The 18,986-nt window shown below is 42.1% G+C and overlaps 1 protein-coding gene across 5 annotated transcripts in view; it reads left to right on the top strand.

Moving 5' to 3' along the window:
* The window catches only part of EPHA4 (EPH receptor A4), a 140,845-nt gene that overhangs the window by 46,647 nt on the left and 75,212 nt on the right, over window positions 1-18,986 (top strand). For 4 of the 5 annotated variants that reach the window (XM_021703231.1, XM_044913762.1, XM_021703232.2 and 1 more), the window contains exon 4: window positions 17,128-17,283. In XM_021703231.1, the coding sequence (XP_021558906.1) occupies window positions 17,128-17,283 (156 nt within the window). Of the gene's footprint in view, window positions 1-8,994; window positions 9,556-17,127; window positions 17,284-18,986 lie in introns of those variants that run through there. The other variant, XM_021703233.1, reaches the window with a different exon arrangement.

Raw genomic sequence — 18,986 nt, 5'->3', positions numbered from 1 at the left:
AGAATCTCTCGGGTAGGATGCGTCTAGAGCTGAACAGAAGAGAGAGGTTCTGTTGGATCAGCCTGAAGAGCTGCAGAAAAGGGAATGCGTTTTCTCCCAGTCAATCGTCCCTTCCTCTTCTCCTCTTCTCTCTTTCCTTCGGGAGTCTTGCTCTGAATCACCAGCTGTATTCTACCTCCTAGTGCATCGGGATTAGCATCGGCTCTGCTGTCTGGGACTCAAGGTCCAAACACCACTTTTTAGAAACTATCCTTCACTTAAAGTGCAGTGAGGAAACCTGATTGTACCTTTGTGGCCACAGGACCCAAGGAATCTTAGTATTCTAGTATTCTCAAACCACGGATCTTGTTTGGTTGTTTTCCACTCCTTTGATGCTTTTTTTAAAAAGATTTTATTTATTTATTTATTAGAGAGAGAGTGTGCCCAAGCAGGGGGAGGAGCAAAGGGGAAGGGATGAGCAGACTCCGTGCTGAGCATGGAGCCAGACGCAGGGCTCGATCCCAGGACCCTGAGATTTCAGTTCAGGTCATGATCTCAGGGTCCTGGGATCGAGTCCTGCATCGGGCTCCCTGCTCAGCGGGGAGTCTGCTTCTCACTCTGCCTCTGCCCCTCCTCTCCTTGTACTCTCTCCCTCTCTCAAATAAATAAATAAAATCTTTTAAAAAAATGTATTTAAAACTACATTTATAGGCACCCTAGCTGTATACTGCACTATGTTTTGTTTAAAATATGTGCCTGCTTTGTTAGCAAAGGAACCTTTGCCAAGAGAATTATATGTGGGAGAGTTTGACTAACTTAGCAAAGGGACTTATCTCTTGTCCTATCTGCCTAAGCTCTCTGGGCTGCCTGTGATAGGACTTCTTTCTTCCTGCACGAGCCCCAGCCCCTCCAACCTTTACTGCTATCGTTCCTCCCCAAATTATTCATATCTAAATATTTTGGCTTTTCAAAACTAATCTGCTCTCTGGATTCATTTTCTGTTGGGTGATCTGAACCATGGCTTTCCTACTTCTCTGAGTGACAGGGACTCACCAACAGAAAGCGTGAAAATCCTGCCTCCCCTACTCCGCTACGTTTAAGGATTAGCAGCAGAACTTCTTGCCTGCTTGTGTTAGGATTGTCTTGTTTCCCTTTTGGCAACTTCTGCAGAGCCTGTAATGTTTAGGGGCTGCTTGAAGGGAAATTGAAACCCCGATGGCCAAGAAACATAGAAACAAGAAAGTGAACCCAGAATGATCTCCATAAAGTCACAGCTGAGAGTGGTCAGAGTTACCTCTGTGACCAAACTTCTTGAGATGGTCATCAGAGTTCAGATGCTAAAGGCATCATTCGGGCTTCCATTTATTCACTCAACAAACATTTACCGAGCCAATCTTATCACAAGATCCTGTACTCACTGTTAGAGCTTTTAGAAAACAGGGTAGGCTCGTTGGCTGTTACTGTTGAGCTGTGGGGGAAGATGTGTTCTATGGGGGAAATGGACAGTAAACCTCCAAACATGCAGTTCGTGACTTAATTACAATTGTGCAGAAGGAGGGGGTAGAGAGAGGCTCTGTAAGGGTCTATAAGAGAGAGACTTCCTCGTGGTGAGTTCAGGTGTCAGGGAAGTTTCCGGGAAGTTTCCTTGTTTCTTAAAAGCTGGAGATGTGGACCATTTTACACTGAAGGATAAGAACTGAGCTCTATGACCGCAGGGGCAATCAGGAAAAATGGGCATGGATGGTGTCAGGTCTGAATAAATCTTCTTTCATTTTTCAGTATTCCTGGTAACCAGCAGGCTCTCTGTAGTCTCCCAATAGGTCAAAGTTGGTTCTGTCAGGAAACAGGAAAGGGAAGCTCTCACTTGCAAAACAAGAGCGCACGACCCACACCAACAGCTACCTAATGTCCATTGGAAACCTAATAACTTCATCTACTTCTGTTGTTGTTGACAAATTCTTGTCAGAGGCACTCTCCGTCCCAGTTTGAATCACGCTTAGGAATCTGGCCCCTTGGCTGGCTGAGGTCAATGGGTGCTGTCATGTGGCTACCTTCAAGGTGCGGCCGAATCCGGGGCCTCGGCACCAGCCTCCTAAAGGCTGTTGTGTTAGCAGATATGAGAGTTGTTCTGTAATTAGTGGTAGGAGTGATGGCCCCATCTGCTCAAGTAGTTCTAGACATGACTCATTTTGAAGGACAGAGCCAAGGGGGAAATCAAAATTTTTTCCTTATGTCACTTGTTTGGTTCTTAAGTCCACTGAAGGGAACGTCTTGTGACCATGGGGAGAGCAATGTGAGCACCTGAGTCACTTACTTGGAACCCAACTGTGAACCCCAGCTCTACTGGCTTCCCCGCCCCCAGGTGACCACCCCCTCTCCCTGGCCTCAGCAGCCTCCCACAGGTCACCCTGCTTCTATTGGTACTTACTACTATCCGTGTTCCACCGGTGGCCAAAATGATCTTTTGAAAATTTCTAGCAAATCACACTGCCATATTGAGAATAAACTTTAAACTGTTCACTGAGTTTAGGTCTTATAATGGGGACGCTGCTGGACTCTGAGCTTGGGTGTGGCATTCCTCTTGAAGCATTCCCCAGGCACGGTACTATTCTTTCCATCCCTCTAATACACACTCACCACAGGGCCTTTGCAACTTTCTCTTTTTCCTTGAATGCTTTTCCATGTAAATTTTCACATTTGCTGACCTGTTTTTAGCTCAGGGCCCAACTCACTGGTCCCCTATGAAAGGCGGTTCCTAAGCACCTGCTCTAAGCCCCTCCCCGCATCCCCCTCAATATCTTCCACATCACAAGTTTCGTTTTCCTGTTAAATGACACCCTACCACTAGAATGTATACTCTTTGAAAGCACAAACCTTGTCTGTCCTCCTCCTTTGCCAGGCAGATGTAGGTGGTCCACAATACACGGATATCGAGTGAACTTGGACACCATAAAGACATTTCTTTCCTTTGTTCTCTTTTAATAAATGGCTAAAAGCACATAGGGGACACTCAGAAATCTCTGCTAAGACAGGTAAAGAGACAGTTCAATAGAGTTTGAAGTGATGAATTTCTTGGAGGGAAAAGAGTTGTTCATGTAAGCTGGTAAGTCATTCCCTTGCTCATGGTTCCACAGCTGGTAAGTGGCAAAGCTTAGATCCTGAATTCCATGGATGAGCCCGCACCAGTCCCGGAAGGGGGAAGATAAACATACTAATCTGCTGAATGTCGTTTGACCCAAATCGTTCAGTGTTTATTAAAACATCTTTGGCCATTTCAGAAGCATTGAGTCAGTCACAGAAGAGGATGGAGGTAGAATTTTAGAGATCTTATACATGATTTAGTCTGGTGTCCTTAGAGGAAACAGAGGCCCAGAGATCTTAAGTTGGTAAATGTTGGGACTGGCATCCAGGTCTGCTCCCCACCGAGGCAGACCTGCTGTCTGAGCTCACTTCCTGCCCTTCCACATAGGTGTGGAATGGATTCTTGGTTGTGTTTTTGACATACCAAGTGTAACCTTGACATAGCCTTGAGGAAAAAAACCTTCATTTTGTTTATGCAGATGATCATCCACCTGCCAAAATTTTTTAATGCCTTTTCCCTCCCCTGGGGAAGGATTTATGACTTCATCTTTCTTTCCTTTTTTTTTTTTTCCTCTTCAAATCCAAGCTTCTTTCAGAATGATTTAGCCTCAGGGCTAGGAAGAAAAGTTTCGTATTCTAATAAATAAAATGCAGGTCTTCTCTTGGTCTCAGCTTTCCAGACACAAAAGTGATCTACTTTTGATGGCTGGTTGGAAGGACTTGCTAATGATCTTTCATTGCTTTGTGATGTATAGAAAGGAAGAGTAATTAGCAAAGAGATTAAACCATTTTCGTACATCTAGGTAAGCCAGGTCTCCTAAATAGAATCCTAGAAAAAGTTTTCAATTTCCTATACTGTTCATAGTCATTTTTGAAGTTTGGTCTAGAAGTTCATTTTGGATAAGGAAAGGTTTTTTTTTGTTTTTTTGTTTTTTTTAATGTCCCAGATGAATTTAGGTTATGTTAGTGATATTCAGTTCTTTTGTAATTGATAATAAGCCTTATTTGTTCCCCTGTTTTCTTCAAATGGGTCCTCTCTCACTTTCATCCCATCTATATTTTACAAAAGGGAGAAGTTGTACTTTTTCTTTCTTCATGACCCAGCCCTGTGGGAACGTGTCAGCATCACGGTTTCGTTTCTGTTTGTATTCATACCAATTTTCATCACGATTGCTCGTGTTCGATATCGGGGATGAGACACAGACACACGAGCAAATTACGACTTGGTATTTCCCCTGGCGTCCCTGTTTGTGATTTATAATTTATACCTGGGAAAGATTTACCGACTGAACTGATAATCCTTCCTAACAAAAGATAAACACACTTGTAAGTCATCAGTGTAAGTCAGATGCACTTGAAAGGGATGAAGAATTCACCTGCAAGCACTTTTGGCATCTTGCTCTTTCCCACGGATCCAGACTGATGAGAGAGAGAGAGCTGAGGCTGTCAGAGCGCTTTCCGCAGGAGAACATCCCAGAGCCCCTAAGGGTGGGACCAGCCCGACCTGCCCTGCCGTCAGGAGGATCTAGAGACTGGCCCCTTGTGCTTTACGACAGGAGATCAAATGAAGGTGAGGATGTTGTCCTACTGCCCTGGAGTTCAGATTCGTGAATGTGCGGCTCCCCTGGCTCCCCTCTTTTGCCCTTGTGGTCCTTTAGGAAGCTCACAGTTAAGTCCGGACAATGAACTTACCAGGTCGTCCTTGTCCAGGCAGGTGCCTGTGTGCTCTCTGCATCACACTGCACATTCCTGCCAGCGGTTGAAACGGATTTCTTAGGACACTGGTCTGTCGACCTGATGCCTTCAGAAGGCATTAAATCAATGATCAAATCCTCCCCCATTTGCACAGGTGTACCTGAGGCAGTGGGAGAGAGTGGGTTGGTCATACACTATTTTGTGTAATAGCAAAGTCATCGCTGTTATCTCGTGTCTGGTTGGCTGGTTCTTGCTCTGATCTCTGAGGTCGCTACTCGACTGTACCAAAAACAGACGGTGCCAGATTCCCCATGAATTTCACTTGGTCTAGACTAGGACTCTTCTGGGAGCTCCTTGGGAATTTTTATTTTGTTCTCCTCAGACATAAGCAGTGCCTGAATAGTCGAACACATAGAATGTTAAACGCTGGCAGGTAGTTCTAAAAAAATCATTAATCCGCTACAATGAATGCCAAAAAGATGTTTAACCTGATCCTACCCGTGAAACATTAAGCACTTTCTTTTTATTAGGAGTACTCAGGATCTTAAAATTCTCTTTAAGAAAAATTCTCTATTTTCAAAAAGTAAACAGCAAGGGACCCATGGTCAAAAACCTCAGCAGAGAATCCTAGTGCATTGTTAATAACTAACGTGGGGGTGGGGGGGAAGTTGGTCTTTTAAAGCTGCCTTTTTTTTTTTTTTTTGAGATCCTCAGCCTCCATCAACATAACAAAAAAGAAGAAGGGGCGCCAAGCGGTTATTACTGCGGCGCGTAAATCACGATTTGTGACAACTCTGGCTATAAAGTCGTTTGGATGACAATGACTAGCGATGCCGCCGGAGTTAATCAAATAATTATTTAACATGTGTTTCTCTTGATCTGGCCCTGCCTTCAGAACATATTTCATTCTTTCCCAGTCTTCTTTACCACCTTTACTTTTGAATGGAGAAAATGAGCAAGTATAAGATGTACATGCAGTTAATGAGGAAATCACTTCTCTCCGGTTGCACTATGATCTCCCTAGAAAGAAGGTCCTTGTCTAAATCAGCTTGGTGGATGCCTGGATTACCCACCACAGAGATCTGCTGTCGGTTGGCAGTGACTGTCATTTCAATTTCTGGGGTGGGGGGAGCTTCCTGGCTAAGCTCTTTTTCCTTCAGGATTATTCCACACAGGGCTCACTTATTCTTGCAGGGACCATTTTTTCCACTCCGTTCCTTCTACAAGCAGGTGCACAGGGAAGGATCCCATCATAGTCTGCAGGCATCTCTGCCGGAGAACATTCCCAAAGATGGGAGGGTGAGCAATGGACTGTTCTGTTCCTGAAAGCAGGAACACATTTCTTGCCTTTTAGTGCTTAGTATGTGCTCAGCAAATACTCACTATCGTCGTTCCTTTCACTGTTATTATGTAAAGGCTTAATAAATGTTTGCTAACATTTATTTATTTATTTATTTGGCCACGTGAGTGGCCAAATGAATGAATAAATGCACATACCTCCTAATGGGGGAACTCTTTACATGATAATGCTCATCACACAGGCATGCACATGGGGTAGTGTAAGGAGTGGGAGTGAAGACCAGCTGCTTCCTTTACTCAGTGCCTTGACCTGGTATTTGTAATCAGTGGATATGAAATGAGCCGCTAGTCTTTATGGACCCCAAATATCAAAGGGTGAAGAAGACAATAGGAAAACTCATCAAAAAGCCTGGCCCTCTCTGAAATGTCACGGGTAATCAAGTTTGGTGTTAATGGCTTCAGATTCGCATGTCGTCGCTGTGAATGATGTACTATCGGTGGTGAAGATTGATAGTTTATATGGCCAGGCTTATTTAAATCTTTCAAAAGTATTCCCTCCTATTTTCAGTAATTTTATATTCAAATTCAAGGCAGAGATTAGGTGTTTTTAAAAATACGATTAAACACTTTCTGCATTTAGCTCATCTTAAAGTAGTTTTTCTTGATTGCTTTTCTTTATAGTGTGGTCATTTGTGTTTTTGGCATCCATTTGTTTGCTTTCTTAATATAAACTTTAATGTGTTAGAAAAGCCAGTAAGCTTAAATTTTGTCATAACCTTAAAATACTATTATAAGTCATTCAATTAAGTTCTGCTCAGTATACTGGAATTTATATCTTCAATAGGATCCATACATTGAAAACGAAAGTCAAATTAATATTTCCTTAGTCGGAATGTTTACTAAAAAAAGTTAGGGTCATTGACATGTGAAATTTAGGTATGAGATAAAGGGGAAAAATACAAAATTTATAGAGTTTATCTAGGGATTAGAATGTTTCCCTGAATATTGTTTTTTAAGGGAAATTTAAAATTTTTTATTTTTTTTTTTTTTTTTTTTTAACATAGAAAATTTTCAGTGCCCTAGGTGGGATAATAAGAAAAAGGCTTAGAGTAAGAATACGGAATCTTTATTTAGCAAACTACACAGTAAAAAATAAATTATTGTGATTATAATAATAATCACAAAAAGTAATTCACTGTGCTGCCTTCTATTTTAAAATTGTCATCCCTTATCAAGCTGAAATAATTTGTGTCTAACAATGCTCTATTATGATGCATTACAAATTCATAGTAACTCCATCTTAGATAGAATAGTCATGATCAAACTAAGTAAAAGTTTCTAACTGCACCGTGATCAAACCTGGTAGCAACCTCTGGGCTTTAGAACAAACAGAATAGATTATGTCTTTTTCAAAAAATCCTGAAGCCGCCCTTCACTTTATCTATCACTCCAGTGACTTACATCTGTATTTGGAAGCCTGATTGCCTCTGCTGGAGCCCTTAAAAACTCCCCCATGAGGGAGAGCCCCAGGTGGACCAGCCAAAAGTTGCAGGTACAAAGATGGCAACTAGCAATCTTCATTCCCATCAGTACCTTTACATGATATGGAGGGCCGCACAGAGTTTCTGACAAGAGAATGAGGTCTTGTTCATGTGTGGAGTCTACTAATTAATTCCCTGTTTAATTGCACTTTTGTCTACTTTGGACCTTCTGTTGTTGAAGTTGACTCCCTCCAAATTCACCAAAGAGAAATAGCTCCTCGTGTAATTAGATTGTCTGTTTTCCGGGCAAGCAGAGAAAATAATAAGTTATTTCTCCCTTGCATTCTTCTTGTTTGTGTTCAATAATTTTTATGGAGTTAATTTAAATTGAGCAAGCTTTATGTGAATTTCCTTCCAGAGGATTTACTGCATCTTATGTGAAAACCGTCTATGTCTGACATTTTAGAATTACCCACCTATTTATGGGATTATACTGCGTTCTGTTCTTGAAAGAGCAAGTCAATTTTCAGCATAGATTTTTCGGTCATTTCCGCCCCCTCCCTTTGTCTGTTTTTATGAAAGCTAGCTCCCAAGTAAGAGTGTAAACAATAGAAGGAGGTGGAATGCAGAGTAGGACAGAACTGTGGCCTGCTGGAAGAGATGGTCTGGATCATAAACGATCCGTGAAAAGAAGAAACCTCAAAAACCCAACCCAATAGTTTATTTCATTCTAAAAATGTGTTTCCGTATTTTTAATAAAAATCTATTTTTACCCGATAACCTATCTTACCTGTCGTCACTAAATGGGCTGCAGATGCTATGAACGAGAATGAGAAAGTTTGCTACATCATGTTAGCAGGGGGAATGAAATAATATGGATAAGTTGTCTTGCAGTGTTTTAGAAATGAGATCCAGTACTGTGTAAGATACATGGGCTCTCCACACTCTCACCTGGTGCAGGCCAGCTACATGACGCTGTAGTGATATCACGTGACCCTTTTAGGGAGGAGCTGATACAGGCCAGGCACCCACCTTCACTCCTCTCTGGTGTCTCATTTCCTCATTGCACCAGCCCCGCATAAGAGAACGTCGACGTCAGAGTAGGTAAAGTTTGATCTAGTTCACGTAGCCAAGAAATGGCAGGATCAAGAACCAAATCCAGGTCTATACGATCTCTGGACCAAAGTGTGGGCCTCTCCCACACTGTCCCCTGCTGCCCCTGCTATAAATTACTACATACTCTAAAAGAAATCAGACAGTGAGGAGAAATGTGACATAAAAAAAAATAACCAGCGATTTACTTTTTGCCTTCGTCATTCTTTACTTTCATTTATGATCTTGTTGTTGATGAGTATGCAACATCTCTGTCTTATCCTCTCTGAACAGATGTCCAGTCTATTCCTTTATAAACTTGATTAAGGTGACCCCAGTGAAATATTTTCATTTCTGTTTTCACCAGCTCCCCAGAAGCCACTTCAAAATAATATTCTGAGGAGACTGAAGAACGAAAGTCACCAGCATCAGGGCAGATCCTTCACAACAATTTTGTGCATCTCTCACGTATTACTCAGTTTGGTAGAGGAAGCGGCATGAATGGGATAAACGTAATTTTCTGGTCTTTCAGAATCAGAACACAGCTGTCTTTCAGAAAATGATTTCTCCAGAGTGCATAAAAGATCTCTAAATAATTGTTCCACTATTTAATAATTAAAAACAAACAAACAAAAAACCCCCAAACACCTGTTTTTTCCATCCTGAGCTTACTATCCAGATAACAGAAGAATGTTCTTAATTCTAATAAACAAGAATTAAACATTCCATTTAATAGTTCTGAAGCACAGTATCAAAAGAAACGGTGATCAGTTCATAGTACTGATATCAGAGGAAAACTACTTATTTGAGATAGTGATAGTTCAACACGTTTCCTTTGGATTTTGGATTAATCCATTTTTTGAAATATTCTTTTTTTTTAAAGATTTTATTTATTTATTTGAGAGAGAGAGAGAGCATGAGCAGGGGGAAGGGCAGAGTGAGAAGCAAACGCGGGGCTCAACCCCAGGACCCTGACATCAGGACCTGAACAGAAGGCAGACGGCTTAACCCACTGAGCCATTCAGGTGCCCCTGTTTTTTTTATTTTTAAGTAATCTCCACCCCCAGTGTGGGGCTGGAACCCACAACCCCAAGGTCAAGAGTCACACACTTGCTTGCCAGGCACCCCAGATTAATCCATTTTTATAAAGACATTCCACAGCAGGCTCTGTTCTATAATGTTGGCATTTTTACAAGGTACAATTATACTGGTTTGAAGAATAATTTCAATTTCATAAGGAAGTCATTCATTCCTTAAATTTCAAAATATTTCAAATTTCTGGCATATTCTCTCCCGTCTCCAAAGCCAATTACAACCCCCCTGCTAATAATTAGGCCCTGTTTTCATTCCCTGTAGCACGTGGGTACTGGAAAAGGAGGAGATACTTTCACCTAATTTGAGATGAAGTGTACTTTAACATTTTTACTTAGAGATGGGTCTGTTTACGGATGGGCAGTCGTTCTCAGAGTGCGATGCCAGGGCCAGCAGCGATGTCATCAAACCTGGCAATCCAAATGCAAGTTGTCAGGCCCCATCAGACAAACCAAAACTTGGATTGCCGAGTCCAGCAATTGGTCTTTATACAAGTCCTCCCAATCATTCTGATGCATGTTCAAGTCTGAGAGTGATGGCTACTGGGAATGGAAGCTCAGCATCCTAGCCGAATTTGGGCTCAGGTCATCCTCACTTTGATGCCTCCTTTTAAATCAACTGGTGTCCCAAACTAGAGCTTAGGCCCCAGTAAGAATGACCTAAGATACCAGTAATACCTTTCAAAGTGCTTGAAGACTCCTCTGGCCCATGCATATCCTTGAGTTGGGTGGGGAGTAAACCCACCTTCACTGGCAGAAGGCTAACACAACATTTGTTCATAGGCCTCGTAAATGCAAAGCATCTCAACTGCTCTTTTAGGTGTTTGATGATTTTAGTGGCTCAGAAAGCAAAAATCAATGTCATTCTTGGGCGCCTGGGTGGCTCAGTTGGTTAAGCGACTGCCTTCGGCTCAGGTCATGATCCTGGAGTCCCGGGATGGAGTCCCACATCGGGCTCCCTGCTCAGCAGGGAGTCTGCTTCTCCCTCTGACCCTCCTCCCTCTCATGTTCTCTGTCTCTCATTCTCTCTCTCGCAAATAAATAAAATCTTAAAAAAAAAAAAAATCAATGTCATTCTTTTACTGTATAGAGGAAAACAATTCAAGGTCAGGATTCCCAGGAAATAAAACCTTAAACAATGTAAAGTTAAAATCAGTCATAATGTCTAATTGCAAAAATTCAAACAGTCAAAGAGACATTGCCCCCCAAATGGAGGAGGAATATCCCCCAAATCAGGCTACATCGTTTAACCAAGAAAATCAACTTCAAAGTGGATTTACTTAATAATAGTACTGAGTCAAATCAGTTTTCCAGGAAGGTGACGGATGGAAAGTTTACTCTTTTGCAGCAGTGGTAAGAAAGTGTTTTTTGTTCAGCTTTGCTGTTCAAAACTAAGTGAGGCCTTGCAGAGTAACGGAGACCACAGAACCTTGGATTCCAGACTTAGTCCTGGAATGCTCTAGAAGGAACTACAGGCAAGTCATTCATCTCGAAAAGGAGACTGTTGGACTGGATCAAGTGTCAGCAAAGTATGGCCCTCAGGCCTGCCACCTGTTTTTGTATGGTCTGAGAGCTAAGAATGTTTTTTACAGACAGCATTTGCAATCAGTTTGATAATACGGAACATTTTCTTTGAAACCTAACTAAGGGAAATGTTATCTCTCTAGAAAGTAAAGCTGTATTTTTTTTTAAATGACTTCATTATTACTACTATATTTTGAATTCCATCAATAAAAAAATTAAAGAAAATTTGTTAGAATTTTATCTTATAAGTACCTTCTTAATATTCTTGGTATGACTCTTAAGTCTAAATTCTTCAGCTATCTGGCTCTTTACGGAAATGTGTGCCAGTCCCTGGACTAGATGATTTTTAAGGTTCCTTCAAAGACTCAATGTTCAGATATTCTCAATGAATATCAGTAAAACCAGTTGTGGAATGCAGATGAATTGGACGTTGTGGATTTGCCAGTGCTTGGCCATGTTTTGCTATTTGGGAGTAGAATATAATCAGAAGGACCCAAAAGTGGAGCCCCGTTTCCCTCTGAACAATTTCCCTGCCCATCTTCATCCATAAGCATAGTTATTCAGTCCACACTGCCTGGGTTAGAAAACCAACCCTGCCTGGGGCAAATCCTTCATTTTCTTTGCCCCCGTTTTCCCATCTATACTGTGGGAAATCTGTTCATGTTCACAGCTTCCCCAAAGATGGCTGGGGCTTGCGTGTTGTTATAAAAACTTCAAAGTGGAAACCTATTTGACAGATTATTTTCTTTTCCCATCAATTTTTCTTAAATTATTCATAAAATAGTCTAGCAAGTGAACAATTAATCAGAGAACTGATTCGATAATGCCCTTTAAAAGTGACTCTGATATTTCTAAAGCAGATTCCTAAAGCTACTGAATCTACGGTAGAGCCAGGACACACGAGGCGAGTTCCCACAGAGCCTGTTTGGAAGTGTGTGCCTCATACCATGCCTACATGAAGAGCTTGGAGGGACCCTGAGCCTCCCCAGAGCCAAAAGTACCCTGGAGACTAGTTTGCCTGAAAGGTTCAACTTTTCTCTAGAGAGCCACTGCTGGAATTTCAGCTTTGACCTTCTGGGGACTCTGTATTAAAATGCAAATCTGTCACCTAGGAAGGTAATTTTTAACCCATTTGTGTCTTTTTGCTAGTACTTTAGCCCAAATTAGGTTTTTCAAATTAGCTAGATGGCTGAGAGCAGCACTTAAATATTGAAACAAATCAGATTCTCTGAGATGGGCTCAGGCTAATCTTTATTAAGGGACTCAGGTGATTGTGATAAGAGCCCCAACACTTCTGGCCCCAAGCATTTGCAAGAGTCCCCGTGCACGTGCGTGCATCCACATCGGACTTAACGTGGCCGACTGGAGAGGAGCTCTGCCAGCAAGAAATATGAGGCAAGTCACTCAGATAATTTTAAGTTTAGTAGTCACATTAAAAAAAAAAAAAAGGTGAGATCTAAAAGGTGAAATTAAATTTAATGATACATGTTTTTAACTTGATATACCCGCTATGTTACTGCTTCAATATATAATGAATATAAAAATTATCAGTAAGACACTTTCCTCCTGCAGTGCTCTTTGAAATCCCGCGTGTATTTTGTACTTAAAGCCTGTCTCAATTTGGACCAGCCACATTTTAAGTGGTCAGTAGCTGCCTATGGCATAAATTGGCCATCTTACCGGCCAACGCAGCTCTGGGAGCCTTGAATTGGAAACTGGTTCGCAGATTGCAAAAGCGTGGCTGGTGAAGACAACCACGGGATGGACAGTGGGGACGAATGAAAGTTGGGACCATCCTCAGTTCTTCTGTACTCAATTATATCAGTGTCACATTTTTGCTGAAGGTCAGTGTTAATCCCATGTAACTACATAAAAACTTTAGAAATTCTAAACAGGAGCTGGGGTTAGGTGCTGACGCTACCACTTAATTGTGTGCCCTCCGGCAAGTTACGTAAAACCCTCAGTTTCTTCACTTGCAAAATGGGAACAGAGATAAAGCCTCAGGCTCCCAGGGTTGTTATGGAGAGTAAATAAAATAATGCATATAAACACCATAAATGTTCAAGAAATGCTTGATATGTCATTACTGTTGCCATTATTAACTATTTTTACAAATCAAAATTGCTTAAAAATGAACTATAAAGACAGTCTTTTTTGATTTCTGTAAAAAAGGAAAATGGCCATAACATTGATACACAATCCTTTTAAGGAGTAGGCTTAACTAGCTGCTTAAATTGGGCATTGCACCTCATGTAAATCATCTATGCACCAAGAAATCCTGAAGATACTACATTACCTTCAGAACATTTTTGGTTTTGTGTTTAACCAGAAATTATTATGTTTAAGGATTCCACAGGGAAACTTCTATAGAAGACTATCCTAAAAATGCAACTCGTTATGAGACTGGGTGAGCCAATGAAAGAAAAGAAAAGAGTTTTTCTTCTTCTTCTTGTCCTCATTTATCTTCTCCTTTTTTTTTTTTTTTTTAAAGATTTTTATTTATTTATTTGACAGAGAAACACAGCGAGAGAGGGAACACAAGCAGGGGGAGCGGGAGAGGGAGAAGCAGGCTTCCAGCTGAGCAGGGAGCCTGATGCGGGGCTCGATCCCAGGACCCTGGGATCATGACCTGAGCCGAAGGCAGACGCTTAACGACTGAGCCACCCAGTCGCCCCTATCTTCTCCTTTTTTTTTAAAGTCAGCAGAAAGAACTAATTAAGGCAAAGCTAAAGGAAATGAATTCAAAGTTTGCACTGCACATGTGAACTAATCTTCCCACAGTGACATGTTTGAAAGGCCAAATAAGGCGCTCCTTCATACTGTCCTCCAGCAAGGGGGCAGAAGGAGTTGCACTCACTCTTGGGTGTACAATTTGACTCACTACTGACTTGCTTACCAAGCCATTACCATTCCAAAATACAGTGTAATAGTTCTCACCTATGGGAGAATGATGGAAAATCACGTGTGTCAGTGCTTGCTATTACCAAACACACCTTTCACGGGGATTTTGTTTAGAATGAAAGATGTAGTGAAAAGTTTAAGATGCAGATAAGTGGTGAATACACAAATATGGGATGTACTTACACATTCACGCACCAAAGGCTGGAAGGCTGTGAACCACGAGAGCAAAGAAATGTAGTCAACCATCAATTTAGTAGGTCATTTTGAATGTAGGCAGCAAAATGGTCGTGCGCATGAAAAACCACTGCTATATTTTGAGAGATCCTTTCTAAGAATCCTGAAATATTAATAACATGGTCTTAATGTAGTTGGAGACAAAGGAATGTGTTAGGGGCTGCAAGGTTGTCGAGAATAGCACGATGACAGTTGTGTACTTTTGCTTGCGCTGGTAAAAGCTGGAGGAAAAGAGAGTAAAAATAGGGTGTTTAGAGAAGGGCAGCCTTCAGTTTTCCAAATAGGTATAAAAACTCCGTATTCCCCAGATGAATTCACATATACTTATTCTCGCTAACACATTCATGCCAGCTTCAAGGGCACGGAGAAAAAGCATAAAGTCGCGAACTCAGTTTTTTCTTTAACATAAACATACAACTCATTTTTGAACTTCAAACAATTCAAGACATCCTATAATTTGACTTTTGTGAATGATGAATTTGATTTTTTAACTGGAAGTAGTCCGATCAGTGTAGAAGTTGAGGAAATAGGAATGCTCTGTTTTTCTCTTCCTTACCACTTTTTGAATGTGCTCTGTTTTCATGTGGCAATGAATCCATCAGGGGCCAGTTTTTCTTGTCAGTCTTCCACTTCCATTGTGAGATGTTAGATTTTGATGCCCGATGGAAGGGAGGTGCATAAGGATCATCAGGAATGTGGAGAATTTTCATCCAATATCCAGATGTGAAAAAATAAAAGCAATTTATGCCTTCTCAGCAGTCCTTGCACCACCAAACCTAACACCAGGTTTCTACCACTTGCTTTGTTGTCTGTGACTGAGTGACAGAGTGACAGACAGGTCCCAGTGGGTCTGTTTCTGAGTTCAGGCACCCATCATGTTTGATGTGGGAAGGACAAGCTTGACCCTCGGTGCATCTTCCTCCCAAAGCTGGCGTTGCTGATTTTAATCGAAACCCTAGGGCCATCTTGAGCATGACCAAGGAGCACCTTGCATATTGAACCATACCTAATTATGTGATGTGTATAAACTTGAGACACATAAATCTCAGTCATTGGAGCAACTTGTTTTTCTAAGATTCTCCGGTCCAGTGAAAGACGAAAGCAAATAAGGGAGAGATTGATCTCCCAGCGCTTTTTATTGTTGGTGCTGCACACGTCATAAAGTTTTGGCTCGTTAAAGGAAATTCCATAAACAACTTTAGTTAATCATAATGAAGTCACTGTGTTGCCTTTCTGGAGCTTCTGCTCAACTCCCTTTCCGCTTGCCATTACAAGAGCGTGATTAAGAAAATACCAACAGGATGTGCAAGAGGGAGGAACAGACTTCCCCTGGAAGCCGTATAGATACTTGATGGATGAGTCATGAGACAAGCCAATGTGGCCATATCTCCTTAGAGGATCAAGCAGTTTCGTGAAGCTCTTTTTTTTATCTACTCACTTGAGTAAAATCTGCTGGGTTGCTGGCATGGTGGGTCTCCTTTGGTGGTTGGGCTGATGGAAAATGCCTGATGCGTCCTTCTCCCAGCCGGTATTTTTGATAGTTGAGGAACATCTTAAGGATGAGATACATGGAGAAAATTGAAAGTGAATCGTACTGGAAAGATTGTGGGTAACTGTCACCTTTTTTTTTTTAACTGCTGGTCTTATGAAAAAACTTGATTTTGGACAGCCTTGTCACTGTGGGTTTAATACTGATGGTGTTGGTCAATTTTTATTTCAGGTTGAGATGGATTTGGGAGGTGGTGGTGAAGGGCATAGGGGAGAAAAAGGGGCGAGTAAGGCCCTATTAATAATTTTTTATTGTGAGGTTTCACAGAATTATTGAGATTTTCCACATTAGTAAAAGCAGTTCTTGGTGTCAGTGTGATGTTTGCAAAGATGAAGTCATGGAAAGCATGTCAGGTGCATAAAGAACTATATGGCCCATGTTCTCTGCAGCAGCCCCTTAGGGTGTGTGTGCATGAGGAGGAAGGGGGGTGTTGAAAAAATGGAGAGGGAAAAACAGGAGGGTTTAATTAATTGGAAAATCAACATAAAATATCTGCTGATCTTAAAAAAATCTTAACGTATTATATTCCACAATCTACGGTTGGGACTTTATATTAATTTCCCCTGAAATTAGGACCATGTCTTACCAACTCTTTTTTTTTTTTTAATGCTTGGTTGCCTTTACCTGCAATTAGGAAGCAATGAGCAATAATTTTTTGTAAGGACTTGGATACGCTTCCAACTGTTGGTTCAAGACCAGGCTCTCAGCTTCCACAGCATGTAGCCAAGAGTATAAGCTTTGGGGGCAGAATGTTTGGCTCAAAGCTGGTCCCTGACATTTACCTGATGCATGGTCTGGTACCAAGAATGTCGTGTTCAAAGCTGGTCTTCCTCGTTTCTAAGGTAGAGCCAATCACAGTGCCTGTGCAAAAGGTGTTATAGGGATGGGACAGTATTGTGCATATAAGCAATGTATCTGCATGTGGGAAGCACTCCGTAAACTTAACTGTAATTTTATTGACGCCACTGGTTTTAAGAACGTTTCCTCCATAGGGCTCCTTGCCACCTGATCAGGAACATAACGATTTAAAGAGTGACTGTAATTAATTAATGTTTTTGGTTGCTTTACCTGCCTCTGAAGCCAGGTGATCACTGGCAGTTAAGAGAAATGTCTCCTTTCTTCTGAATCAAGGAGATGACATTTTGCTTTCTTCTGTTAGCAGTGGTTTTATTGTTTGTTTGTTTTTCCTTCTTTCCCATAGCCTGCAGAATTGGATATTACAAGGCTCTCTCCACGGATGCTACCTGTGGCAAGTGCCCACCCCATAGCTACTCAGTCTGGGAAGGAGCCACGTCGTGCACCTGTGACCGAGGCTTTTTCAGAGCCGACAATGATGCAGCCTCTATGCCCTGCACCCGTAAGTTGTGTGCTTCTGTCCTATTTCTTCGATGGCAACAGCTTTCGTTACCACCTAGCAGGGCACTGCCAGGCCTTCTCCCGGGATAACCGTGCAAGGGGCAAATTAGATCAAATATGAATCTTTTCTTATTCAAAGCAGGGGAGATGCTTATGAGAAGCAAGGCTGTTCCTCGCCGTTCTGGTTGTCTTCGAAGCACACAGCTGCCCACAGACTACTCTGTGGAGCAGAGATAGAGCATTCAGCGTTTGTCTGACAGTGTAATTAGAGCTGAGATTGGAATTTCGAAATGGCTTTAGCGTTTCCTCTAGGAGTCTTGGGGAAGCCTGACAGCTGCGGGGGGAAACAGGTACAGGGCAGGGTTCCAAGGCTGGGATCACATGTGGGCTGTGGTTTCAGTTCTGGGCACTGACGTCATGGCTTGCGTTGTCATTACCCTTCTTCCTTCTTTCCTCATAGTTTTGTGTTCATAACATTTGGGCCCAGGTCCTACTAAATGCCTGTTTAATGACAGGCACTCGATAAGTGCTGGGCTAATGAATGGACGGGGTTGGCACCTTGGTATGCAGGGGGGCAGGGAAATCTGTTCTCACACTTTCTGTGGACAGTGCTCCTGGTGTTGCCATTTCTTTCACGTGCACTGTGGGCTTCACAGACCCTGCGATGGCTGTGACCTTGACCCGAACAGGGAGTGGTGGGACCAGGCGTTCCACCCATGGTGCTCCCGTTGGGTGAGTCAGTGTATGGAGGGATGGAGCCCAGGGCCAGGCACACAGGATTCCCACAGGTTTGAGCCTTGTTTCCCAGCCCGCCCAGTTAGGAGCTAATTCACTTATTTAGTCTTTTAAAGTTCAGCCTCGTTTCCTCATCTGTAGAATGGAGTTAATAACCGTACCTCCGCCATGTTGTTGTATTTAGTGCCCTCATGTTGGTTACATAGTATATAAATGTGTGAAGCGATGCTACTCAATATATTTTAGCATTTACTGTGTTTATGACTATTACGGATTTGTTCCCTATTACAAATTCCATCTTGGCTGGCCTGGAGCCAACATCCCCCTCCAAAAGGAAGTATTTTCTGGTTTGGGGGCACTTGGGCCAGCTGTGAGGCCATTGTTTTAATTCAGTCAAGTATCACCTCTAAAGGGAATGGGAAGAGCTTTCAGATCCATCCCAATTGGCTGAGGTTGGCATACCCTCCAGAGTTTCGATTCCTTTTTTCTTTTTTCTTTTTTCTTTCCTCTTCTCTTTTCCTTTTATTTTCTCTTCTTTTCTTTTTTTAAGATTTTATTTATTTATTTGGGAGAGAGACAGAGATAGCGCGAGAGAGCACAAGTGAGGAGGAGAGAAGAAGCAGGCTCCCCACTGAGCAGGGAGCCCAACGTGGGGCTTGAACCCAGGACCCTGAGATCATGACCTGAGCCAAAGGCAGACGCTTAACTGACTAAGTCACCCAGGTCCCCCCAGAGTTTCTTGTCTAGCCAGAGATGACGATGACAGCAGTAGAAAGAACCATTTTAAAATGATGCTCAGGTAACGTATCCGGCACTTTCAGGAAACCTTATCACAAGGCTCACGTTTTAACAAATCTATAAAATAGACATTATCTTCATTTTATAGACGAGGTAACTGCCAGCTCAGAGATGTTAAGGAACACACCCAAGGCTCCACGCCAGCTTGATGAAAGAGCCGCACGACCAGAA

Source organism: Neomonachus schauinslandi, chromosome 3 (genome assembly GCF_002201575.2).
Source record: "Neomonachus schauinslandi chromosome 3, ASM220157v2, whole genome shotgun sequence".
Taxonomy (NCBI): Eukaryota; Metazoa; Chordata; class Mammalia; order Carnivora; family Phocidae; genus Neomonachus; species Neomonachus schauinslandi.
This window is presented reverse-complemented; position numbering and strand designations above follow the sequence as displayed.